This window comes from Micrasema longulum, unplaced genomic scaffold (assembly GCF_059751315.1).
Source record: "Micrasema longulum isolate JH-2025_06_02 unplaced genomic scaffold, ASM5975131v1 h1tg001296l, whole genome shotgun sequence".
NCBI lineage: Eukaryota > Metazoa > Arthropoda > Insecta > Trichoptera > Brachycentridae > Micrasema > Micrasema longulum.
Window position 1 is genome coordinate 209,568 of NW_028278483.1, and position 27,277 is coordinate 236,844.

A 27,277-nucleotide genomic window follows, 5' to 3' on the forward strand; every position below is an offset into this window, starting at 1 on the left:
TTCCTAATAATTGATTAGTTAAAAACACAATGAGCCGTGAAACCTGATATCTGATACCAACTATAGTCCTTAAAATATAGCTTGATTAAAATGACAGCTGCCAAACTTGTCAATAGTGATGGGAAATTACTGATCACTGATCATGTACCGATCAAATCGATTTTATCAGTTTTTTCATGCAAACATGAAATTCTGTTCCCGAAAATGTATATAAAAACGCAAAAACAAGCCTATTATAGTGTTTTTAAGACCAAAAAATAAGACATTTATATTTTTTTCATGAACAACATCAAATTAATTATTTTTTTATTCGATAAATTTACATTGATCAATTTGTCCCATCTCTAACGTTTTTGCAAAATGATGTAACCTTGTAAGAACGTCGTTAATAATTAGGTTTACTTTATTTTTTTTTAGTTTTAAAGCTGATTTGATATATTTATGTTAATTTATGTGTCAAGCATTGTATTAAAAAAAAAAATTAACATGCCAGATACGAATGATTTTTCGTGTGTCAATATAAATCACTCCTTAGACGTTACTACAAAGTTATGCCGTCACTTTTGCTGACAATCGTTATTCTAATCAAGCTATATTTTAAGGACTACAATAACTGCTAACTGCAGTCCTAATATGCAACAGCGAGTAACAGGTGCCAGGTTATTAGCGCGTGATCAGAGTCCAGCGATCACGCTGCTAAATCCGGATCGAACGCTGATCAAACAATGAAACTCGTAAATGATTTATTGGTCGGAATACTAATCTTGCGGGTGAATAAACACTATATCGATGGCGGCAAAATCACCCGCGACCGCAGTGCTATAAATCATAATACATACGTAATATCTAATATCAGCGGTGAGAGATGAGTCACTGGTCACATGCCGCACTTCGAGTTCGAGTACTTGGGATTCTTCACCATCCACACTATCACGTGCTGATGGTAATTTACTATGGACATTGTTTTTAAAGTGTGTGGTCAATTTAATAGATCAATCGAACACACACAGAGAGAGAGAGAGAGAGAGAAGGGAACTTCACGGCGAATCTTTCATAATGCTTCACAAAAATCGCACTTTTCCCTCTTTCCTATTGTTCCAAGAAGCTAAACTTTCGGAAATAAGACAAATATATTGTTTTCGATGTTTCAAATATTAAAATATTGAGTTTTTGTACTGACATTTCTTGGTGGAACTGCATTTTATTTATAATAAGAAAAATACTTTATAGTTTTATTCCACTTTTATTTATAATTATTTTATATTTTTTTTACCAGTGACCGGGTTTCGTCGTGACCGACATCGTCAGACTGGTGGGAGACTAAACAAATTTCTATGTTATATACAAGTTTTCTTGTATCTTGTAAGTTTTCTTGTATTTAAAAAATAAATTTATATATTATTATTTGTATAAACATGTTTATTCTGATCTTTCCGGCTGTTAATTTTTATCTGTTGTTCATTGTTTTTATAAATGTAAATTATATTATTAAGTCAGTATAAATATAATCTTCACCAACAAGCTACAAAAAGTGGCTTGGTAGGATTTTAGTTTTAGTAAAAATATAACAAGTGAATTTTTTTTTTTAATTGTAAAAATGTATAATTATGCTATTAAATAAAAAAAATTTAAAAAGTGCAAGCAGGTGTTGTAAATCATGATTTTATATAATTATGTTAATAAAAGCATTTAAATAAAAATCATTTAAGTATAAGGTAATAACAATTATAAGAATATAAGTTTTGTTTGAATGTATATAATAAAAACTGGTGTAAAATATATAATTTTATGAAGTTTTATAATGAAAATGTATTTGAATTACATGTATTTAAATACATTTTCACTATAAAACTTCATAAAATTATATATTTTACACCAGTTTTTATTATATACATTCAAACAAAACTTATATTCTTATAATTGTTATTACCTTATACTTAAATGATTTTTATTTAAATTCTTTTATTAACATAATTATATAAAATCATGATTTACAACCCCTGATTTCGTTTCATTTCATTTCGTTTTTTTTTTGCACCACAACAGGCCAGGAGGCCTAATTACAGTGGTGAATTATATTACAGAACAACCAGGCTTGAGAAAAATCACATTTTAATTTTTGTGTTCTCACCGGGAATCGAACCCGGAACCTTCCGTGCGTGAGTCAAGCGTCTTGACCACTACACCACGGAGGCCGGCTGATGCACTTGTATATAACATAGAAATTTGTTTAGTCTCCCACCAGTCTGACGATGTCGGTCACGACGAAACCCGGTCACTGGTAAAAATTTATAAATAAAAGTGGAATAAAACTATAAAGTATTTTTATTATTATAATTTCAAATATTAGATATTTTAAAACCAAAATGTATTTACAAGTGATTAAAATAAATCAAGTCAAAGAAGGAATCGTGTGCTAGAAATATCACATTGTAAAACGAGGCTAGCACAGAGACATGCATATTTTATACGCCCAAAAAAAATTCATTCTTCTTTTCATTGATCTTAAACATTCAAAATTTTCCTTCTTTTAAAAAACACGCACTATCCTGGATTCAAACTAAAGATATTAACTCTTATTTTCTATGATATTTTGTTGCCCTTTAATATTAAGGAATATTTTTATGTTTTTTTGTAATTTTTTAATTACTATAAAATAAAAAAGTACCTTCTTCTAATCTTTTACATAATATTTTATTTTCTCTTTCTTATATTACACAAAAATATTATACCTGTCTGTTTATTATAGGAGCAAACAATTCATAAACATTGATTGTATACCCGCGAACAGACTATGCCTTTGTAGGATTTTTTGTTTACTATTTTTACTGTTAATATGTATTTCATTGCTGTGTAATTATTCTTTATTTTTTAATACTCTGTTTTACCTCTTAAGTATATTGTAAAAAAAAAAATTAAAAAGTTTACGTAATGAATTCGCTCGTGCTATAAAATATTCGGGATTCACTTGCACGTAAAGACAAATTTATAGTTGGTACGATTTTTGTGTTTCTGACAACCGGAGAGATTAAAATGTGATTTCAATACCAAACTATGTATGAGGTAAAAAAAAAATAGGCGGCAATGTATTGTTTACAATGTGTAAACAACGATAGTATGTATATGTATGATACAAAGGGGAAAGTTATGTTTATCGTGAAGCAATGTGAGGATGAGTGAACTCCTTATCTACGGCACCGGTATCTACATACTTCACTAGCCACTGTCTACTGACTACTGACTGACAGACTGACTCCCACGGACACGCGGCGTGCTCCTGACTCCTGACACGAGAAATGTGACCAGTAAAGTAAAAATAAAAGTATCACCACTGCGAAAAGCTAGGAAAAACGCACAGTAGAGATCGGAGAGCTACGACAATCGTTGTTAGCATTTTTGTGAAGTGTAAAGCAACAGATCGAGGTGGTTGTTAAAGCTTAGGCGGAATAGTGGATATTACTACACGCTACACGCGGGTGTAAAACGATCACTTAAAGCGACCGATGACTAGACTCTTACATTCCCTTTTCCATCTCTGTTGGCATATATTAAATCGCTGCTTAAATTCAAAAGGGCCACAAATCGAAAATGGACTTTTTACAGTAGAGTTAATAAAAGTTTTAAACATGAATTTTCGTTTTTTATGATCTTACCATTTAGATTTATGTTTTTAGATGGAGATGCGTTTTTTAAAGCTGTATCTATCTAATTTGTTTTGTTTTTTTCACCCATAAAGGTCCGAAGTTAGACACCGAAACGCAGAATGCCAAAACGCTGCCCTAGTTTTTATTTTTTTATTTTATTGAAATAAACGGCAATTAGTGCCTTTTACATATTAGTTACAAATACAATTAAATATACATACATGTAAGCATAATTATAAGTAATACAGAACACTTGAAACAATATTATTAATTTAAAAATTAAGAAAATCTAAAAAAGATAAACTATATAAAAGAATAAAATATTACCAGTTATAGAATTATCGATAAAAAAAAAAGATAATTTAGCATTAAAAATACTTTGAACCAGTTTAAAAAAAAAAACAAGAAAACAATTTTTAATAACATTAAACCAAAAAAAAAAAAAAATATGTATTATTATTTAAAACTAATACTTAGGTAAATAGTATATATTTATGTATGAAAATATATAATGATGTAAAAAAAATGATGAAGAGAAATATTTTGTACTTATAAATTAATTCGAGAAAAGAAACGATTAAAAAAAAAAAAAAACAAGTTCTTGTATATTCAATAGACCATTTTGCAAACTGTACAAAAGACATTTTATTTGTTTTCAAAGTTAAATAAGTAAAATCAGTAAGTGGAGATTGGCATTCAAAAAATGCTGAAGATTCAATAACGGAAAAAATCATTATTATTTAGCTACATGCACGCGTAATAAGACAATGATCATATTGACATTCATAACTCAATTTTTTTAAAATGGTCTGTTGAACATACAAGAACTGGAGCAGCGAAAAGGGCCGTTGTGTAATTTGGATCATTTATAATGCTAAATCCATGGGAGTCTTATTTTTCTTATAGAAAAATGAAGCCGATTCAAGTCACATTTTTGCAACAAAACGAAATTTTTGGGTTTTCGATTTGTGGCTCTTTTGAATTTAAGCGGAGATATGTCATCTTGATGCAATCTCTTCTAGAGCTTGTGTACGAAGATTTGGAAACACTAAAATAACCACGCCTCAAAAACACTTCCAATATCCAAGAACCACAAGAACCGACCGAAGATGCGATAGATTCGAAACTAAACTATCAGAAAAACCGGTAATAATGGGATTCCATCAAGAATAATAATCGAAGAATGAATATTCCAATACTATGTAAACACAATATGATATTATTTGTGGTTGGGTTCTTGAAATTGGAAACACAAATTATACTGTTACTGTATCAATATCTCATATCAAACACGCGATCGTAAAATATGTACAAACTACAAAAGATACAAAATAAACGACGCAACACTAAAAACAACGAGAAAGTATTTACGAAGAAGCATAACGTAAAATGTACATTTTATATGTGCACATACATATGTTATGTATTCGAGGAATGCAACAGGTGTTTCCATGTCAAAGGTATTTACCACCATAGCGAAATTCGATATTTTATTGCAAAAACAAGACATTTGGCTCTAGGAAAGTAACTTAGATTTATGATTACAAATTACAATATTTTGACGACGAATTTTATTTACTTTAGAACAATATATTATTATTTTACTAAACGAGTCCTCATCACTAGGGAATTTTTTAAGAAAGACTACAGTGTTCAAAATTTAATTTACATATGTACATATGTATTTTACATGTCACTCAAATTTATTAAAAAAATATATTTTATGTTAATTTTTTTCAGATAGATTTCAATTTTTATTTTAAAATATTTTTTATTATCTGTTATCTTAATTTTACGGGGAACCGTATTAGAATTTCGCAGAAAAACAATCCTAGCACCATTGAACAAATGTTGTGGGAGGGATATTGACGACGATATTATTTCTCGCTTTTGTTATATATTCATGCCCCTGAGCAGGAGGATGACGATGTCCATCTCCAAATCTGCCTAACGGAATAATATCAGCGTAAATTAGACATATTTCAGGATATATAATTTTATTAAAAATTGACAATAAATAACATATGTAAATGAAATCCAGAGTATTCTTAAAATCTTTTCATCTCGAGCTATTTTTTTGTGTAAAATATTATTTGCAAATTCGGGGTGTTTGCCAAATGGCAATTTCTTTCTACCAAACAATAAATTAAAAGGTGTTGTTATTGTTTTGGTTTCAATACTAAAAATAAAATATAATTTTAATAATTAAATAAAGGGCTTATAATGACATATCCATGTACATTCGTTTTTTTATTCATTTAAACTGTTTTATTATAAAACAAAATATCTGTCATAAAACGAAATATCTGACATTTTGTATAAATAACAGTACACTACCAAGCAATAAGCCTTATCTAGGAATGTACTCTGATAAAGCATACAACGGGTAGATTCCATAAAATACCTTGGTGTTATCATTATTAGGAATTTGCTATGGGAGGCTCGAGTCGTCACTAAACTCAAGGTTGAGAAAGCTGTGCCATCTATTCTGCTCTCTTCGCAACCTATGGAATAGTTGGCTGGGGGGTTGTGCGGCATCCATCTTAAAGCCTCTCACAGTTTCACATAAATTATTACCGAGATTAATATTCCGGCGCCTTCCGACACACCCGTCAGATCAGTTGTTCCAATACAAGAAGGTGCTGGATATGAGACAACTGAACCTAAAAGAAGCACTTGCACACTTCTGGTCGAAAAATAAGGAGAGATCTCAGCAAAATGTTCGCATGAGGTTTTCCTAGAGCACAAAACCCGTACGACTTTTGTTCAGAGAAATCTCCCCTTTATCGCGCCGAGAGTGTTCAATATTTCGGAAGAGCGTATTAGGCTCTCAAGGACAAAAAACTATTTTCAAGAGAGGAGTTAAGGACCGGATTTTCCTTAGTGGGAGGGATTTGAGTGGGAAACTCCTTGATGATTTTCCGAATGTTTGAGTTTACTGTTGACCATATTGATGTGCCATATATTTGTTTTTTATTGTTATTATTGTTGTGTTTCTGATCCTATAAAACATCTGTGATGATATACTAATGTGTCTGTGCCAACGAATTATTGCTCGTCCCAACTCAACACAGGACTTTAAGTCCCATAGGGTTGGGACTTACGTCTGAAATAATGTGTAATAAACTGCCTTTAAGTAAATAAATAAAAAATGAAATAAACGTACGAATAGAAAACATTAGTTAGAAGGAAAATCAGATTATATTTTTTACTAATTATATTTTATATTGACAACGCGTAAAAATAAAATCACCACGTTACATTGATACGTTAAAATGGCTAAAGAAAATCCACATCTTTTATTTTTTATTCATTGAATTTACAATCCATGAAAAGTGCTTTATAAGTAAACATGAATTAAAATTGAACAGCTGTCAACACTGTATGTATTACAATAAATTGTCAAGTACAAATTCCAAAGATAAGGAAAAGATTGCGCGTTTTCTATATTCATGTGCGTTCACTACAGTGATTTGAATATCGAAATTATTTAAATCTCACCTGTATCGAACGTTTCCCGATTCATGAATTTCCACCCCATGGATTGGTGCTCCATGGCGAGGTCACGTGATGTGGGATGGGGAGAAACGTCAAACGAAATTGACTGAAAACGGTCAATATTTTCGAAACACCACAGAAATTCCTCGGGGAAAACCACAGACAAATTCACAAATACCGCAGATTTTTACTAGGCATTTTTTTTGCAGGGAACCGCGATCCGCGAGTCGGCGACGGCGACGCGAGGTAGTCGAGCGACATAACTTCGAACATAACCTCCACATCCACACTCCGCTCTCGTGGCTGGAGCCGCAGCGGTCGTGGGTGAGACGGCTATATCGGTAACCGAAGTCGATGAATGAAACAAAAACACATTACGCGATAATAATACATTCGAGCGCGATAGTAAAAGTGGGAGTCGTCGGAAGTCGGAACAGAAGTTAGCAAAATGCAACTTTGACAAATATTCAGCGAACGAAACTGGTTGTTTTACGTTTTACCAAGTGAAAAACCACTATTATAAAACCTACGTATGCACATATAGTACATAAGTATCTACTACTTACAATTATTATGTAAATGAAGCGATAATGTACCAAGGATGTGCAAGTATGTATAGGTAACGCAGCCTAAGTTGAAGGCATCACAGTACTCACACAGATGTAAAGCTGGTATACAGAGTTTTACTTTTCTGTCTAAATTAAAATTTCTTGAATTATTATTATTTACTAATCCATATATATTTTCAAAAGTAATTTATGTTCGACTTGTGATATAGGGGTTAGAGCGTTTGGTTGCCGTGCATAAGGTGAAATATTTATTCAGTGATTTTTCACAGTAATGTTTCGTGTTAATGCGGAAATAATTTATTTGTATAAATAATATACTGCATTTTTAGTAACTTTTTTTTAAATGTGAAAAATATTATATTATTAACAGTGATTACGGATACGGACGGTTCGTAGCAATGTGGTTTCTGAACTAGAATTGAGCTACCTATACCACGGGGATTTTCATTTGGACGACAATAAAAAAAAACAAAAATATTAAAATATTATTTCTTTTTGACCATTAAAATTATTCCTAAATTTTATTAGTATTTATGTAATATTAATAATATGGAGATAAAAATGATCAATTTGAGTGAAAGTACTAATTTTGCATATTGTTATTGAAGGGCCCTTACCTTGGTTAGTTTGTCCGCCCGGTGTTGTAGTTAGTACGTTTAGTTAGCATGCATGAGTTCGGGGTTCGACCTTTGGGAATATACAGAGTGGCTGGAGAAGTGCCGTCCGAAGGTAAAATGTAGGTGCCTCATATTGAAGGGTATCCTAATCACCACCATGTATGTTCCGCGATTTTGCGTAGTATTCGAGTTATGATTTTTTAATGGGTTTTTGAAAATTTTCGGCCGCATCAGTTTTGATTTTTTTTTTAATTTCTGGAAGGGTTTTTCAGGATTTTTTTTGTAACTCATTCTTTTTAAATTGCACTTTCATATATACTTGCAGTTGCGCCCGAAAACTACGCAAAATCGCGGAACATACGTGGGGGTGATTCGGATACCCCTCGATATGAGGCACCTACATTTTACCTTTGGACGTCATTTCTCCGGCCAAGCTGTATATTTGAAATATGTAGTGTTTTAGTGAAGCGTAGGTGCAGAAAAGTGTAGGAATGTAATAACAACAACAGCCAATACACTTTTGGGCTACCCAAGTTTCATACTTAATATTGCAATTTCGATATCTTTTAATTAAGGCGGGCAAAGCGGGTAACACTTCGGCCAGCGACAGCAGTGGGCGTGTAATGCGGATTTAAGTGAAGCGTTATTATTTGACAGATATATTGTAATTAGAGGATTACGCTAAGCCGCTATCTCCCCTACAATAGTCGCTACTGTGTTTTCGCTAATCCTTTCGCTTCAATCACCCGCGATATTGCTCATATTCGCAACGCAAGAGCAATATTCGGCGAGATAGCCGACACTGATAATGTATTCATTACACCGTACACCTGGTGGTTGATATAATCGACACGTAATTTTCATTTCAAAGTCTAAAGATACGTCGGGGGACTTTGGGCAATTCGGTGTCAGATACAACCGGGGAACATGGACAGAAGAGTTTGGTAAACAAGCGGGCTTTATTATAAGTACTCGCGGTATGTTTATCAGAGATTAAACCATTATGTACAATAAAAAAACATAATAATACAGTCTGTACTTCGTACTGTAGACTTGTTTGTAGTTTTAAGTTCAAGTTCAAAACATAGTAGCGGGCAATAGATTGCGGAACAATTTTAGAGCCATCTGTTGATAAACGGAGGAACTTAGTTTGAACCTCGACTGGTTAGATTATCAGCGTGAAATTATATTTACAAACAACTGTTATGTAGTTTCGGTATGCAGGGGAATGCTATGGCTAGATGATTATTATATATATTTTTTTAAACTGCGAAAAAAAGGTGTTATTTTGACATAAATTATGTCAGTCCGTCGGCGTCGCACAGTGGTTTGTCCCTATACAAGATGTTGGACATAGGATACTAAATACACCGTTCGATTCCTATATTAAAAAGTAACAAATATAATTAGAACATCTTTTGAGACTGGACTTATAGTTTAGAAATTAATCGAATAAAACTATTTTTCATATATGGGAAGCACCATATAAATATTTACATATTTATTAATTCACTTAAAGACAGTATCCTACACATTACTTGAGACATGAGTCCCAACTCCACGGGACTAAAAGTCCTGTGTTAAGTTGAGACGAGCACTTAGTTGACACAGACACACGAGTATATCATCACAATATAAAAAACAAACATATGGCACATCGATACGGTAAACAGTAAACTCAAACATTCGGAAAATCGTCAAGGAGTTTCTCACTCCTCTCTTGAAAATAAACTGGCGATTTTGGCCGATTTTTGCTCCGGAATTTTATGCTAGTATCTTATCATTATATACCACTTTTATAAAATAAAAACAAAAAGTATTCGTATTTTATATCAAAACCGTCAAACAAAATTATATTTTCAAAGTTTACATTTACACAAATAATTATATCAGAATAACCGACTGGTCCAAGAAGAAGTTTAAAAATTGGAAAATTGTTTTCAGGCGTTGCCTAGTATGTGAAATAATTCAGTCAGGTGAATCTCTTCGCAACAATAAAGGTTTCAGCTCTTTAACTTCACTAAAATCAACAAATAGAAGAATTGAAGAAATATGGATGTTCAAACACAGGCAAAATGGTGAATGTTACACAGTGTGTAAAGTGGCCACTTAAACCAGCCAATGACAGGACATAAGCCCTGTAAATGCCGCCTAGACTTCCATATTCCCTTATTTAAGGTATTCTCCATCCCTGTTGTAGATTGTTAATCTTAATGACTCCCGAGGGGGTGAAGTCCAGTCTTTTGTCAACGAACATTTGGACAAACTCAAATATTGTAATAATGAACATGCTTAAGTTATCGCGGTCATAATCGCGACAACGCTCGTGTCGGTTTGTTTTTTGTTTTCCTCGTAAATAAATACAGTTCACTGGCTAAAAATCGGCGTTTACTATAAAAAAATAATACAATATATTTCTTTCGCAAAAAAGTAAGGAGTATCTAATACAGAAAAGTGAAGAATAAATTACAATTACTATGGCGACTGCTTTTCTTGACATTTGGCTCGCCAACCGCCGGCTAAATGCAATAAATAGCGTGATAAATAAAAATAGCAGTTTTTAAATATTTTCCATATTTTCACCGGTGAAATACAAATATTGCGCAGCAGGATTATACGTCGCGAAACGTAAATATTTTGGCATTTAATATTAGGTGTTCACGGATGTTGCATTGTGATCGCGAATACGATAAACAATTATGGTGAGAAATTGTTATCACGTCGCTTATTCGCACGCCGATAGTTATTTGTGATTGAGCTGCTGGTTATATTTGTCACTTTTTAGCATAGGAATGGAATTGTGTTTTTATTTTTGTGAAATTACGACTTTGAATTTTTCAGTATCCTATGCCCAACCTCTTGTATAGGGATAAAGTGTGCGTCAATCGTTCATTTCGCAGACGGAGCCGGCACAACTCGAAAGAGAGTCGACACGACGCACGATCGATCAGGGAGGATGGAACGCCACACACGTCTGTTCGTTGATTTCATACATTTTGTCACGCATCTCCTTTGATAATATATTATAGACTTGTAAGCGTAGACTTTTAACGTGACCAGATTCAAAGATCCGATCATGCGAGGTCGTCAAGAGCAGTTAAAATTCGTCGTAACTACACGAAGAAGCGCAGAACTACAGAAACTTTCAAGATAATATCGATAACAACCATTGACATATTAATACACACAGACATGTCCCGAGTCGCGCTCAGTCATGCCTCATGCCCAACGCGTATTTAGTCGTTCTTCGACCGTTCGACCGCCAGCCGGGCGTGACGCTTCTTAAAATCGAAACCAAAATGCCCGCTTGTGCCATGAAAGCGTGCAAAAACCTTTCGGATAAACATTGTAAAAAGGATTGCGTAACTTTTCATTGGTAAATATTTCTTCATGAGTGATTAACAAAGGTTAAAACAATAATCATTCAAACCTAATTTTTTTAAACATCAAACAAAGCCTAGCGGCGCAATTGCGAAGCTCTTCTTAGTTACAGAGATGCACTGATAGGAATACGTTTAAAAATATAATGCACGTGATTTAATATTATTTTTGTATTGCCAAAAATCCAATGAAAAGAAATAAAACGGGTTGAAATTATAAGGAATTTAAGGAAAGAATCTGACTAAAAACGAATGTTGACAAACTTTTTTATGTACCAAAAATGACTATCCTCCAATTTTCGGTATCATATGCATGATCGTTGAATGCATCCTTGGTATAACTAAACAAACTTGGTACGTTTTCTTGTCACTACTATTTTTAATATTTTGACTCTATAGGGCACGTCTATGTATTAACATGTCAATGATAACAACATCATATGAATATAATATGACAGCCAACACGAATAATGATGATTGGTCATTGATATAAAGATATTAACATATCGAATGTCAGTGGAGATTCTGTAATGCCCGTGTTACAAAGTAAACAAACTTAGTATCCGGTGATTGCGCAATGCGCAGTGGCCAGTGGCCAGTGGCCACGTGCTTTGTGGTAAATTGGCTCTACTCGGTCTCAGCAGAGATTACATCTTCGTACAATAGAGCCACCTTCGAAGCCAGATAGAGTATAACTCAACAGTATGGACTCCTTACTACAACTGTCACCAAAATTCTCTTAAAAGAGTGCAAAAAAATTCTCAAGGTATATAAATTTTAAGCTTAGAATCAGTCATGAATTTTTAAATTACGATTTTTTATTAAAAACATTAAATTTGTTAAAATTTAACGATAGAATAAAAATTATAGACCTTTTAAATTGATTCAATTGTAAATTCAATATGGGATTGCCCTGAACTATTATCTCTCATCAACTTCAGGTTGCCTGGAAGAATGACTAGACAGGTGCCACCGTTTTGTAGCAACAATTCACGGACAGTGTATACTTGTAATGCCGTATTAAACAGACTTCATGAAATCGGCAATAGTTATTACAACGTATCTGATATATTAAGTGTAGGGTATTGTTCCTATGAGATGGTGAATGGTAATTATATTTATTTATTTATACATTTCATAATATTTACAATTTTTTGTTCACTTTGCCCAGCTGTATGTAACAGTACTTATGTTTTTCTTGTTATATTACTTTTAAGAAATGTATTATTTAATTTGTTTTTTACATTTATTCTTAAATTGTTTAAACTTTCTACTAAATATGTTGTATAATTTTTAGGTTATTTTTTTTTTACAAATCGTGTATAATTTTTAGTTTTAATTGTTTTTTATAAATCTTGGGTAAAAGGAAATTTACGTTTAAAAAATATATATATATCCAAATATGTTAGTATTATATTTTTTTGTAAAAGGCAGATTTGCCGTTTATATTGATAAAATAAAATACAATATGTCCAGTACAGGTACTGGCTACACCGTCTTTACCAGGCTAAATTAATATGCACAGTAGATTCAGACGAGGAACAGTGTAACAAAAACGTTTTATTTAATGTTAGACCCTTAGAGTGATAACACGCCACTGGCTAGAGCCGTTCATACGGAGAAAAACCATTATATGGTTATTAACTACGAAGTTAGCTACATATTACAGCAATACAACGGGCCGTTGGTACTCGGGTCGAGAATTGCAAACGCAAACCGAAACCGTCCGTTACACGTTTGTTGTTAAACTAAAAACCAAATAAAAAATTTGAACACTTTTGTTCTATGCAATAGAGCTAAAGGGCTCCTCTAGCGAATCACTACTCTAAAGTTATTTCTCACAGTAAATAGTTTATACTTTAGCTTGACTTTAACATAAGTAATTTTCTAAAGTCGCTTACTTGTTACACTATACCCCAGGGGTGCTATTCTGAACCACTTTCGCGGCACAAGAAAACAGTTTTTCTCGTGCATTTTGTATGTAAATACACAAGATAATCCGGCCGCGAGAGCGTTTGGAAAACCAGCCCAGATCTAGGGGGGAGAGGATATAAAATTAATATTCTTTCAGTTTTAAAAGTCAGATTAGAATAACCGACAAGCTTGTTCGTTTTATAACGGCTTACAAAAAATAGATTAAATAGGATATACGTTTACTCATTGTTGCTTAACTATTTCAGAATAGCAATGAAATGATTTTTTTTAGTCACTAAGTAATTCACACCAACGAAAACAATATTTTTCAGCTACAAAAAAAAACAAATTAGGTCTGTATTAAGATGCGATATATGGTTGTGTTGATAAGTTGGTTGTAGAAAGAACAAACAAAAAAAAAACAGTGTTGCAATGAAGACATGTTATTACTGTTAGAATGTACCCCGTGTTACACTATTCCCCGCCTGACCCTAAAGACAGTTCTAAACGTTGGCCAATACGTTCACCAGTATGCTGGTGCGCGTATTGGTAACGATATATGATAGTTTTAGTAGTTTACTTTTTAAATCATTTGAATAGCGCTCATAAGTGCGCACATTGAAATAAAAGGTTTTGGTATACATTATATATTATCATATGTTTCTTTGTGAATTACAAAATTTGATCTTAAAGTGTTTTTTTAAAATGAGTATTCAAAATTTTAATTAGTCAATAAATATTTAGGTGACTCAAGGAAAAACGTTTTTGCTGAATTTAACAAGCTGCAAAATATAGTTATTAAATCAATAATCTATCTATAGAAAAGGTTGGCTACTGAAATGGAAATACAAAAAGCCGTGAACTCAACTGAATTAGCTAGTAAATCTGGCCTGAAATTAAAACCTGCTAAAGTAACACATATTTACTTGAATGACAAGTTTCTGAATGCAATTTCCCAATTGACTGGGCCGAAGCACATTACAGTTGTGGGTCTACACAATAACTACATTGAGAAAATCCAGAATCTCGAAACTCTGTACAATCTCACTCACTTGTATCTTCAATGGAACAAACTCACCGCCATAGAAAATCTGAAGTGCCTGAGGAATTTGAGAAAGCTGTATTTGGGATATAATTTCATAACGGTATTGGAGAAGCTAGAAGGATTGAAGAATTTAAAAGAGCTGCATATTGAGAAGCAAAATATTGATACGAGGGGTGTTATTTGCTTTGAGCCGCGGTGCTCGGAGGCTCTTGGTCCAAGACTCATCGTTTTGAACATAATAGGCAACCAGCTGACAGACCAGTTATAACTCGATAAATTCAAAATGTTATTCGTTGCATTCAAGCCGCCATCTTGTCGAAAACTAGAGAAAAATGGGCGAAAAACGACTAAAAAGCGTGTAATCTTTCCGGCAGTTCGTGGCGTACTAAAAACTGGACCAGAGTGTGGACGCTTTGCCAAATTCGTTCGCCGAGCGCACTATGATCTGTGATGAAAAACCGACAATATACCGGCTCTGCCAGCCACAAAGACCCCCTCTGCACGTTTGCCAATACGTATTTCCCAGCGTGTAGAGTCGCTTTAAGATACACACGCTCACGCACAGACCACGGGGCCAGCGCGTGGCGGTTCGAGCGACCGGCGCACACAGACCGGCACATCGCTGCGACAATACAACAAACATAAATAACAGATCTACATATTATTTACAATGTACACACGCTTGTCGCGATGCAACACTCAATCGATGATAATGCATATGTATGTTATCCAGATGCTAATTCTGAATTGCTCGATAAGTTGGAACGATTGCAGAATGTTTGCATACGTTTTATTTTTAATCTTCGCAAATTCGACCGCATAACCGAATATCGCACGAAACTACACTGGCTCAGTATTAGGCATAGAAGAAACATTTGCATTATATCATATACTTATTCATTTTTTTTTCCCACTTCGCCTAAACATCTGAGAGAGCCCTTCCAACCTCTATCACAGTATGGGCTAATTCTTCGTTCTAGCGACGAGAAAACCCTCGAAAGGGTTGAAATACCCTTTCACCGCTCTAATATTTTTACCTCCTCTTTCATAATAGCAGCTGCTCGATTATGGAATAATCTACCCACTTCTTTATTTACATTCAAATCACGTATAATATGTCACTTCCTGAATATTTAAGTTTTTCGATTTTCCTCCCTCTTTCCCTCCTCCTCTCTTCATAGTATAGTGTAGATATTTAGTCAATTTTTACTATATAAAAAAACAATATTATGTTCCATAAAGAAATTATTAATAAACCAACAATATGTTCATATACCACTGATGTTATCAAATTGAACGGTTTGGGTAGGTAGGAAGAAATTGCCTTAAGGCAATATGCCCGCCCTAATGCTTATGTATGTAAACTGTATATGTGTGCCAAGAGTTTAAATAAATATTTTAGACGATCGTAAAATTTATTAGATTAACGTGATAATTAATTATGTTACATATGTTTTTTTTACTATTATGTTATTTTATATTATTGTATTCTTTGCACTCTTCGCATTTGTATCCGTTTTCTATGCATAATTAATTAATAACAATATCTAGAGTCAAATAAAATGTTATATCTTCTTCTTTAGTGCCCTATCACGTATCCCGTATCCCCAACGCTGGCAATCACTCTGGCGAAAGTCTCTCTGCTGCTCCACCTCCACAATCCTGAAGCCAGCCCAGTCTCGTACATTACGCAGCCGGGACATCTGCCTTCTTCCAGCCCCTCGGTGACCCTCAATCTTGCACTTCAAAATTAAATTAAGCGAGTGGTACTTTTCTCCGCGCATAAGATGCCCCAGATACGAAATTTTACGATCTTTTATGGTAGTTAAGAGTTCTTTGTTTTTTTTAGCTATATAATATAATATATTGCGTATTTGGATAGGAGTGATATTTTTTGCAGTGATTTACAATAAAAAAAAAATGCTACTTACATTTAGATGGTAACATATCTTTCTTTAAAACTTTTAATTTATATGTTTTATCACAGTAAATTCCTAGATTAAGCGTATTGCTTAGTAGTGTATTGTGATTTATAAAAAATGTCAGATATTTCGTTTTATAATCTTATATACAGGGTGTTCTTTAAACCCTGTCACATCCGAAACCACGATGATCAGTATGAGCAAGAAGACATATTGGCACATTAAAATATTTTTTTAGAACGAATAAAATTTACAAAAATAAAATATTAAATAAAACAACTAGTGAAACGAGGAGGGAGGGGGAGGTCCGATACACTGTCAACCGCGCGGCCCCGCCCCCTCGCTTCTCCCCTGCAGAAGTCAGCAACCATTTGTTTTTTTAAATATTTTATTTTAAAAAAATTCTGCGTTCTAAATATTGTTTTAAATATGCTAATATGTCTTTTTGCCTATACTGATCATCGTGGTTTCGGATGTGACAGGGTTTAAAGAACACCCTGTATATATATATAACTAAACTCCAAAACGGTTTAACCGATTTACGTGCGGTTTTCGGCGAAATGTAGATCATTGCGCTGCGCGTGTTCATAGATTAAAAATTTTTCAATCGAATCTGTAAAAAAAAGTTAGAAGCATTTATCTTTTTTTCATTGACCTACCAGAGTTACATTCGACGAGAGTGCATGTACAAAAAAATGGAAGGATGTTGTTTTTATGTGTTAAAAAAAAGTTTGTTTTAGAATGTTTACAAACAAACACATCCGTCATCGTTCTACGATCACGACGAATTTTAGTTTATTTCATTTGTCTAAATGTTATTTAATATATACCGGTTTCGAGACGTACCCGTCTCTTCGTCAAGACACCAATTAAACCATCATGCAAAACCCGTGTTGTAGTAAAAAAGTAAAGTAATATAGAAATATTTCACATTAGGAAAGCTTAAAAAAAATGTTCCTTTAATCAATAATCAAACAACCTTTCAATATAGCCCACTTTAAGATTTTAGTCGTGTTGTTACCACCTTTATGTAGGCACCTAGTTGGTGGCCTAATTTTGTGATGTACAAAGTTATGTGGGTGCACAGAATGAGAGCAAGTAAAACAGGGTACTTACGTTTTACACAAAGATTTATTCACGAAACTAAACTACTGAAGCTAACACATTGAAAGAAGGATTCTAATAACTATATTAGGCAAAATAAAATGAAGTTGGTAAATCTAAATTGGCGGTAATTTTGTGCCTCGAAGACGCGTGCGGTGAGGTCGGAATCCGGTAGTTTTCTCGAAGCCGGTTTGGCCCGTTCGTACGCTCTACGTCGGCGTTCGGCAATGTTCGGCTCGTGCCGTCGTTGTCGACCCGCCACACAGCCCCCTTCCAAGTTTTGAAATCTGTTTTTCAAAACTGACGCTGTATCACCCTCCTGCCGCTACGCGTTGTGTATGCCGGTTGTTCTGTTGGTGTTTCCGTTTCTGCTGGACTGGCTCGTTCTTCCGCTGTCTGGAACGCCGGCTTGCACCTGTCCAGCGAAACCTTTTTATGTTCGCCATCCACGTCCAGTGTTACCGTCTTTTCCGCCCTGGTGATGACCTTGTAGGGCCCCTTGTAGTTCGGCATCAGGGGTTTGTACACTCTGTCGTCCCTCAGAAACAAGTGTGTGGCTCTCTTTAGTTCCGGGTGGATGAAAACGTTACCTTTATTGTGGTGCTCGACTGGCCTTGGTTTGACGTTTTGCATGAAATTTACCAGTTGCCTAGTGTAGGAGTCCGGGTCAATGTAGTCGTTCGTCTGCTCCAGGATGTCTGCTGGTAACTTTAGTTTGCACCCATACAGCATCTCTGCTACTGAGTGCTCTGCATTCGTGCGCAGTGTGACCCTCAGTCCGAGTAGTATGGTGCTGATCGATTTTGTCCACGGAACAGGGTGGTGAGCTTTAATGGCCGTCTTCAGCGTTCTATGAAATCGCTCGATCATGCCATTACTTTGTGGATGGTAAGGCGTCGTGTTGGAGTGTGCTATGCCTGATCTGGAACAAAACAAGTTAAAGTCCGTAGACATGAATTGCCTACCCTGATCAGTTATAATTTTCTCCGGTACGCCGTATCTCGCAATCCAGTTGTCCCAGATGGCTCTGATGATTGTGTGGGTCTGGATATCTGCGATAGGGATTACTTCCGCCCATCGAGTGTATCGGTCGATACATGTGAGGCAGTACCTCAGTCCCTCTGATGGTGGAAAAGGTCCGATGAGGTCGACATGGACCACGCAGAATTTCTGTCTCGGCATGTCGATCTTGATGATCGGTGTCCTCGTGTGTTTGTTGACTTTGCTCTTCTGACAGGGTATGCAGGCCTTCGTCCAAGCTGCGCAGTCTGCTTTCATATTTTTCCAGACGCCTCTTTGACTGATGGTCTTGGTCGTGGCGTCGGCTCCTGCATGGTTGAGGTTATGCACTTGGTTGAAGAAAGATCTCTGTAGCGTTTTTGGGATGTACGGTCGCATGTTGCCTTTGTTGAGATCGAAGACGATTTCTTGTCCCTGCATGTTGGTTTTGATCAGGTTCAGAGCAGTGTTCTTGTCGTCCAAGAGTGCGAGTAGTTCGTTGTCCTGCCTTTGTTCTTTATGGATCTTTTCGAACGATATGTTTGCCTCTTGTTCGATCATGTCGATTCTTGATAAGGTATCGGCGACGACGTTGTCTTCTCCTTTTATGTATTTGATGTCCGTGCTGAACTGTGAGATGTAGTCTAGATATCTGAGTTGTCTGGGGCTTTCTTTGTCGTGACTTTTCCTTCTAAACACGAATTGTAGTGGTTTATGGTCCGTGTATATACAGAATTCTCTGCCCTCCAGATAATGTTGAAAGTACCTTACAGTCTCAAAAATGGCTAGTAGTTCCCTGTCGTACGTACTATATGAACACTGAGCCTTGTTCAACTTTTTTGAGAAGAAACTTATCGGTTTGTAGTTGATGCCGTCTGTGGTTTGTTGTAGCACGCCTCCGATTGCGTAATCTGAGGCGTCTGTCCACACTGACATCTTGCTGCTTTCCTCTGGGTAGCTAAGCTTAGTGGCGTTGATCAGCGAGTTCTTGACCTCTTCGAAATCGTGTGTAGTGACTTCGTTCCACTCTACTTTTCTGTTGTCATTCTTTTTTGCTCCCTTGAGGTAATCGTGTAGTCGTATCAATTTGTGTGCTGCTCGTGGTATGAATCTTCGGTAGAAGTTTCCCATGGCCAAGAATCTTCTCAACTGCTTAATGGTTTCTGGCTTGTTGAGGTTCGTGATGGCTTCCACTTTTGTTGGCGAGGGTCCGATGCCTTCAGCCGAAATTTCATAACCAAGAAATAACAGTGTTTTCTTGGCAAACTCGCATTTAGATGGGTTTACCACCATTCCATGATCTTGAAGTCGCTGGAACAAAGCTTTTAAGTGTTCCACATGTGTTTCTTCGTCTGGTGAAGCGATCAATATATCGTCGATATATGCGTGTACTCCTTCTAGACCTCTTGTGACTTCGTTGATGTGACGTTGGAATGTTTGTGCAGCGCATGATAGTCCGAATGGCATTCTTACAAATTCAAATAACCCGAATGGTGTGGTTATAGCTGTCTTTTTAATGTCAGTTTCATTAATTGGAATTTGGTGATATGCTCGTTGTAAGTCAATTTTGGAAAAAATTTTACAGTTAAATAAGTCATTGCATATATCGTGGATATGTGGCAAGGAATAACGATCAGGTACCGTCTGTGCGTTTAAGCTACGGTAATCGCCACAAGGGCGATAAGTACCATCGCTCTTCTTCACCATATGCAATGGAGAGGCCCACTCACTCTTGGAGGGTCTACAAATACCTTGAGCCACCATGTGATCGAACTCTTGCTTCGCCTGCCTCAGTAGTTCTGGGGACAGCCGACGAGTCTTACACATAACGGGTTTGCCACGGGTATCTATATGGTGGATTGTGTTGTGTTTATCCAGCCCTGCGTATGGTTTATTGATATCTACTAGTTGTGGATACTTCAATATGAGTGAGTGGTAAATGTTGGTTTTGTCTGTTAATGATATGGAACATGTTATGTTGTTGTTTGTGGAGATGTCAAATGCTCTGACTATCTTGCCGTTTGTATTGTCTACTAACCGTTTGTTCCTAACATCTACTAACAGGTGGAAGTTGTGGAGAAAATCTGCTCCTATAATAGGGCGTGTCGTATCCGCTATTATAAACTTCCATGTAAACATTTGTTTACATCCCAGATTCAGTGTTACCGTGGTAACTCCGAAATTCTGGATCGTAGTCCCGTTCGCTGCATAGAGAATTAGCTTAGACTTTTCTCCATGGCGTTTGTGTAAAGATCCAGGAATTAATGATATTTCCGATCCGGAGTCAACGAGGTATGACACACCGGTATCACGATCTTTAACAAAGAGACGTGTTGTGTTGGTTGAATCAGCCGCCTCCGCTATGATTCGACCATCTAGTTTTTTGAAGCTAGATGCGGTTTAAATTCACATGGTGTGACGCATTTCTTAGCTTGATCGCCAAATTTTGTGTGGAAGTAACAAAGAATAGTTTTCTTGTTATTTCCGTTGGCCCTATAGCTTGTTTTGTTGAAATTGTTGTTGTATTTGTTGTTATTGAAATTGTTACTGCTGTTACTTGTTGTGTGTTTGAATCTATTGTTATTGTTGTTGTGACTATGCTGTTTGTTGATTGTGTGAAATAAACTCTCTACCTTATGGGTTAGAGCTTGTACGGACTGTTCTAAACTACAAATGTTATTTTTATTGTTGGTACCTACTACCGCTACATTATCCTGTGTGTACACCTGTATTAGGCGATCTGCTATCGTCGCTTGCCTATCCCAGTCATCTTCGCTTATGGCTAAATGCGCTTGGATCGTCTTGGGCAGTTGTTGTATCCACAAGTATTGCAACGTCGTTTCGTCTATTTGTAAACCTATTGCTAGCGTCCGCATCTCTCTAAGTAGGCTGGATGGGTTTCGATCCCCAAGCTGTAAGGAAGAAAACAGTTTTTCTCTCCTTCTGTCCTGTGGACAGCCCATGCGTTGGATTATAGCTTCCTTCAGCCTCGTATATTTTGCTCGGTTCGGTTCCATGAGTAAAATATCTGAAACTTGTTCTATGTGCGCTTGTTCAAGTTTTGACACTAAGTGACTATAACGTGCGTCTTCTGAAACTATGTTTGCCAACTCGAATTGTGCTTCTATCTGTTTAAACCAAAGTTCGATGTTGTTCACCCATAGCTGTGGTAGTTTAACGCTAATCCTATCCGTGTGGAACATGTTGTTTGCTGTGTTGATATTTGTCAAGTCAGTGTTGTCCTTGTTAGCCATTGTTTACAGTTTAAAAATATTCGTTTTTAAAAAAAAATTCAGAAAAATGTATGTAATAATGATTACAGTATAAGTTAAAATATTGAAATAAAAGTATTCAATAATGAGTGTAGTTGTATTAAAAAGTTAAGTTTAAATTATTAGATTTAAATTTAAATTTAAATTTAAATTTCAAACAAAAATATTTATTTTTTAAATGTCAGAGTCACTATTTGTTATGTATGTACTGTGCAAGTTATAGAAAAGAAAATTAAAAACAGAAAATTTAAATAATTATTTTACCATACGGCGGAACACATTTTCCAACTATTAGGTATTTGTATTCTCCAAGCCTGAGTGGTCCCCTCAATATTAATATTCCTTTTGATTGTCCGTTGTACAATATATCAAGTTTAAAAATGTTTATGGTAAAACTTCAAATCTGTAACACATAATAACATGCATAGCCTAGGTTAAAAATATAAACATATATAGTACAGTCACACGATATAATGTATATAGAAAAAAAGTATGGATACTAATGTCCACGTACTAAGTTAAACATTCGTCGGCTTAGCCGCCCGAATATCTGTTTGTTTGATAGTTTCAAGTTGTTTACAAAAATAAAATTTTACAAATTGCAAGTATTGTGCACGACTGCGCCAGCTGAAAAATATTTCCGATAGATTTCGCTGGTAAAAAAAAAAACTTACTCCCGCAGTGCGTTCACAAGGAGAAAACTTTCGGATGCCTACGTCACGCTTGTCTCGCCATATAATATTTGTCAAAAATAATTATGTTCCGGTACCCTGTAAGTACCTCTACTCAATCTGGCACCCTATGTAAATGTTCGTGTGAATTGTTTGTGTGTTCGACTCAAGAAAAATAAAAAAAAATAAAATTTATATGTGTTGTAGGAATGTATTACTCGGCGTGCGATTTTTGGTGAGCGAGTCGCTCGAACGTATTATATTATGTTTGTTTATAATAATTTTAGTTAAATTATGAATCACCTGTTTGAATTAATCCCGGCCGAGTAATATTGTTAAGAAATTAATCACAGTTTAATCAATTCACTAGTTACATTAATTACATTTACATTAGTTACATTTACATTGAAGATTGTTACCGACAGAAAAATTCACTCGATTCGCTCGGTCTTTGAAAAATCTAATTCTATTATATATTATAATTATTATAATATAATTCTATTATACTAAATTAATTAACCTTACAATAAGTTAACCTTGAAATAGATTAACCTTGATTAATTACAAATAAATAAAAAGTGCAATCAAATTAAAAATGAAATTTTAAATTTTTCATGTACCGACCGAAAAAAAGTAATTGTTGTACAATTTTGTCAAGCGAAGATATTTCTGTCTGAAATTTTGCGCAATTTTTATGGAATTTGAATGGGGTCACCGTGATTGATTGTTTAATGTTGTGTTTTCGTGTTCAAACGTCGGGGTATACCACTTTTAGTCGTGTTGTTACCACCTTTATGTAGGCACCTAGTTGGTGGCCTAATTTTGTGATGTACAAAGTTATGTGGGTGCACAGAATGAGAGCAAGTAAAACAGGGTACTTACGTTTTACACAAAGATTTATTCACGAAACTAAACTACTGAAGCTAACACATTGAAAGAAGGATTCTAATAACTATATTAGGCAAAATAAAATGAAGTTGGTAAATCTAAATTGGCGGTAATTTTGTGCCTCGAAGACGCGTGCGGTGAGGTCGGAATCCGGTAGTTTTCTCGAAGCCGGTTTGGCCCGTTCGTACGCTCTACGTCGGCGTTCGGCAATGTTCGGCTCGTGCCGTCGTTGTCGACCCGCCACAAGATGTTCCATTGTAATGGTTACCTTGAACCTATAAAACTCACGCCCCTCCCTTCATCCCTTCCCTATTTCGTTTCCATTCCCACAACATAAAATATTTTCATAACCTTATCAGTACATGTAAGGGTTGCTTATTAAAATGTTTTAAACGTTGGTTTTATATTTTTGTGCAAAATAAAAAATAAAAAAAAATAAATGTAATTATAACAATAATTGTTCAACAAAATAGTGCGCTGTAAAGCGAAACTTTTCAAATGAAACTTACTTTGAACTGAGACCCGACTACTTTTCCGAGTGAAATCATCGCATCGGTAATATTTGCACAACGCCGATGCGGCGCGGCGCGGCGTACCAAAGTTCATAAAAATGAATATTATTCAACGAAATACGATTTCGCAATCGGTACTTTGGACTTCATAGTGATAGCCTGATCACTGATCAAGATCAAAAGATTAATGAGATAATAACCGCCGTACTATTTTAAGAAAATCGGGGAAAAAACACCTTTAAGAGGATGTACGATGCCAGTCAATTTCGATCAATAGGTATTTGAACACTCTCTTTTTATTACGTTATGTACATACGTGCCTCCACTTTCCATGTTGTATCCCAACTCAACACAGGGCCCTTGGCCTCATAGAGTTAGGGATACTTATTATGATAATTTTTTGAAATATGTATGTATTTGTATGAATAAATAAATAGAATAAAAAAGTTTAGCCTAATAATTTGTAAATATATATTTTAACTATTGCTAATCGAAACATAAAATGATGTAATAATCTGTTTTTAAAAAATATATATTGGGCCGTATATGTAAATGAATCACTATTATTATTTTATTGAATTATTTTCACCATCAAAATTAATCACTAAATTGAAAATAATTATTTAAATAATTTAAATTTTCTAAAATTACAGTATCTATACAGCTACACCATGTCTTATTAAATAAATTATATGTATTGTATTTCTTTATATGTGTATACTTTAATTATGTATTTTGTATATAGATGTGTCATAATATTTATAAATGTATTGATTTTAGTACAGAAGAGTCCCGACTCCCGACTAAATACGGAATTTTCTAACAAGTCGGAACATAAAAAAATATAATTGGGCTATAATAAAATTATGTGTTTTTTTCCCAGTGTGATCGGGAAAAAGGGCATAAAGCCCACAAGATCCCAATATAGAATACAAAGTATTTATAGTAATTATGGCAATATAGTAAAGTTGGCAACACTCACAACTTAACCCATAATGCCCGTAAACAATTTTTTTTTTTAATGACTATCTAAATTCCTCAAATATATTCAACCCCATCCACTTGGAATAAATGATTAAACGTTCGTTGAATTCTTGGTAGGGGTGAGTGGTAACTAATATTTGATTTAAAGATTGACAAAAAAAATGGTTGGTAATGTTGTGTTCTTCTACTTGGTGCAGAAAAAATAATTTGTATAGTTAAGTTTGGTGCGTCTACGGATGAATGTATTATTTTACGTAGGTAAATTATTAATTATTATATCTGATAATTTACGTCGGTCGTTGTGTGCTGTGTGCTGTGTATTAAATACAAAAAATTAGACGTCCTACTAATTGGTTACGGGAGGTACCGGATAATTAATAACTATTTTTAATGATTCCCATTATTCGGAATATATGACAGAATGGTAAGCACAATGAATAGACAGACATTTATCAGTCCAAAGTCATTATATTATACTCATCAACATCCTATTTTTATTCTTATAGATGAGGTCAGTGCTAAATAAGTTCCTGACGTCACTGCGACCTGTGTAGATCCATTGTGACGAATCCTCGTAAATCAATTATCTCCCCTAAACTTGGAGCTGAAAAGTGGAGGGTGGGTGCAATCGTCAGAATTATATTGCTTAATCACATACACATCTTGCTTACAGCACTATCTGAGGCAGATTCTAACGACAACATAAAATTCAATCATAATATCTACAAAAATTTGTACAAATAAAGACGAATTGATAACAAAAGTGTGTTGTGTAACTATTTGAAATTATGAAAATAGCTATTGCTATACAGGTGACTGGAACTGAACCCGCCATAGCAAATTCGCACATAGAGGGGGTCATTCGCTAATTATTGGATCTTACTTTCCCTAGCTAAAGTTTTATAGTTTGGGAGATATGTCAATTTTTTACTGTATTAAGATTTTTCAAAAATTTGACCTTCATTATAAACGGTTAAAAAAAGGAAAAAACGAATACGGTTTGGTCTATCCAACCTAATTGTTTGACAAAAACGCAATCGTGAGGAAGTTCGGTGGTTTTTTTATATTTGTTAATAAACTATTAAACTAAGCCAATTTTTTTAAAATATTTTTATACATCGTACTATCAGCGCTATGATTTTTATTTTTATAAGTTTTGCGCGTATGAAGTCAGAGGTTCTCTTCCGCTTATTCTCGATCAGTTCTGCCCATTGGTCCATTGACGGCGAGCAACCCGGGAATCTTTCATAACTCTCTTATCATTATTTGATTTATATGAACCAGTGACGTCATTTAAAGTAGTTCATTTTTATTGAAATATTTTTTATTATTTTCTTAGTACATTTTCAGGAAACTCTCCCGTACAATTTAAGGCTCCAATTTTTACCGCGCGCAAGAAAACATTTATTGTATCCAATTTCTCGTTGGACTGAAGTTCCTCATTACTTGACATTAAAACATTTTTAAAATGGCTTTTTTTAGTGCAACAAATTCCTTAGTTATACTTTCATCAATTTCGATTTACCAACAATCATCAGCAAATCGCTCTCTATATAAAGAGTGCAAATCACACAATCAATGAATAATCCATTTCATGAATCTATGAAAAAAAAGCGCAATAAAAATAAATTATTATATGTTTAAACGAGACATTTGAGTGGCTACATCAATAATAAAAATAAAATTATATTAAATGTACCTATTGTGTATAAACATTCTTGTAAACTCGTATGTATTTGTATTTTATATTGGATTAAATAAATAAATAAAAAAAGATTATTAGAGCTAAACGCATTCTCCTCGGAGATTATCTGCAGCGCGGCTTGTCGTGTAAATAGATCAAGGATCGTCTCCGTCGGAATCTTGAAAAAGGTCGAAACTTGGAACAAAGTTGTACTGTAAGTAATGCGGAATGTCTCCTAAGTACTTGTATGTATGTAAAATACGGTTCTTTATCACGCACGGAAAATATATGCTGGATAATTTATGTTTTCATTGAATTGGCTCCAACAATATGAACATACAATAGTTATTTAACAATATAAAGATTTATATTATTAGGGAGAAATTAGTTTCGTAATTAATTCGTGGTTTCGTTTATCAATAAGAATTTTCTCGAGGGAACAATATATTTTATCGGGATTGAAAGTAGCTTGGTCTTCCGACTATCGCTATAAAAGAAATACGATGATCCATTAAGCTACGGTTTCCTAGGACAGCGGTGCCTGTATCTTAACGGCCGTAGTGAACGATGATGC

General features: G+C 34.7%; 1 protein-coding gene and 1 long non-coding RNA gene across 4 annotated transcripts in view; both read right to left on the reverse strand.

Moving 5' to 3' along the window:
- Nucleotides 1–27,277, reverse strand: part of Pfrx (6-phosphofructo-2-kinase/fructose-2,6-biphosphatase) — a 90,847-nt gene that overhangs the window by 16,974 nt on the left and 46,596 nt on the right. The window contains exon 1 of one of the 3 annotated variants that reach the window (XM_088234851.1): nt 7,146–7,796. The exons of 1 other annotated variant lie outside the window; for it this stretch is intronic. In XM_088234851.1, coding sequence (XP_088090977.1) covers nt 7,146–7,200 — 55 coding nt within the window. In that variant the 5' untranslated portion in view covers nt 7,201–7,796. Of the gene's footprint in view, nt 1–839; nt 926–7,145; nt 7,797–27,277 lie in introns of those variants that run through there. One more of the 3 variants, XM_088234852.1, reaches the window with a different exon arrangement.
- Nucleotides 21,948–23,198, reverse strand: LOC148276038 (uncharacterized). Its single transcript, XR_015823875.1, has 2 exons — nt 22,479–23,198; nt 21,948–22,367 (listed from the first exon to the last, which is right to left on the reverse strand). It is a non-coding gene; the product is annotated as an uncharacterized LOC148276038 (long non-coding RNA).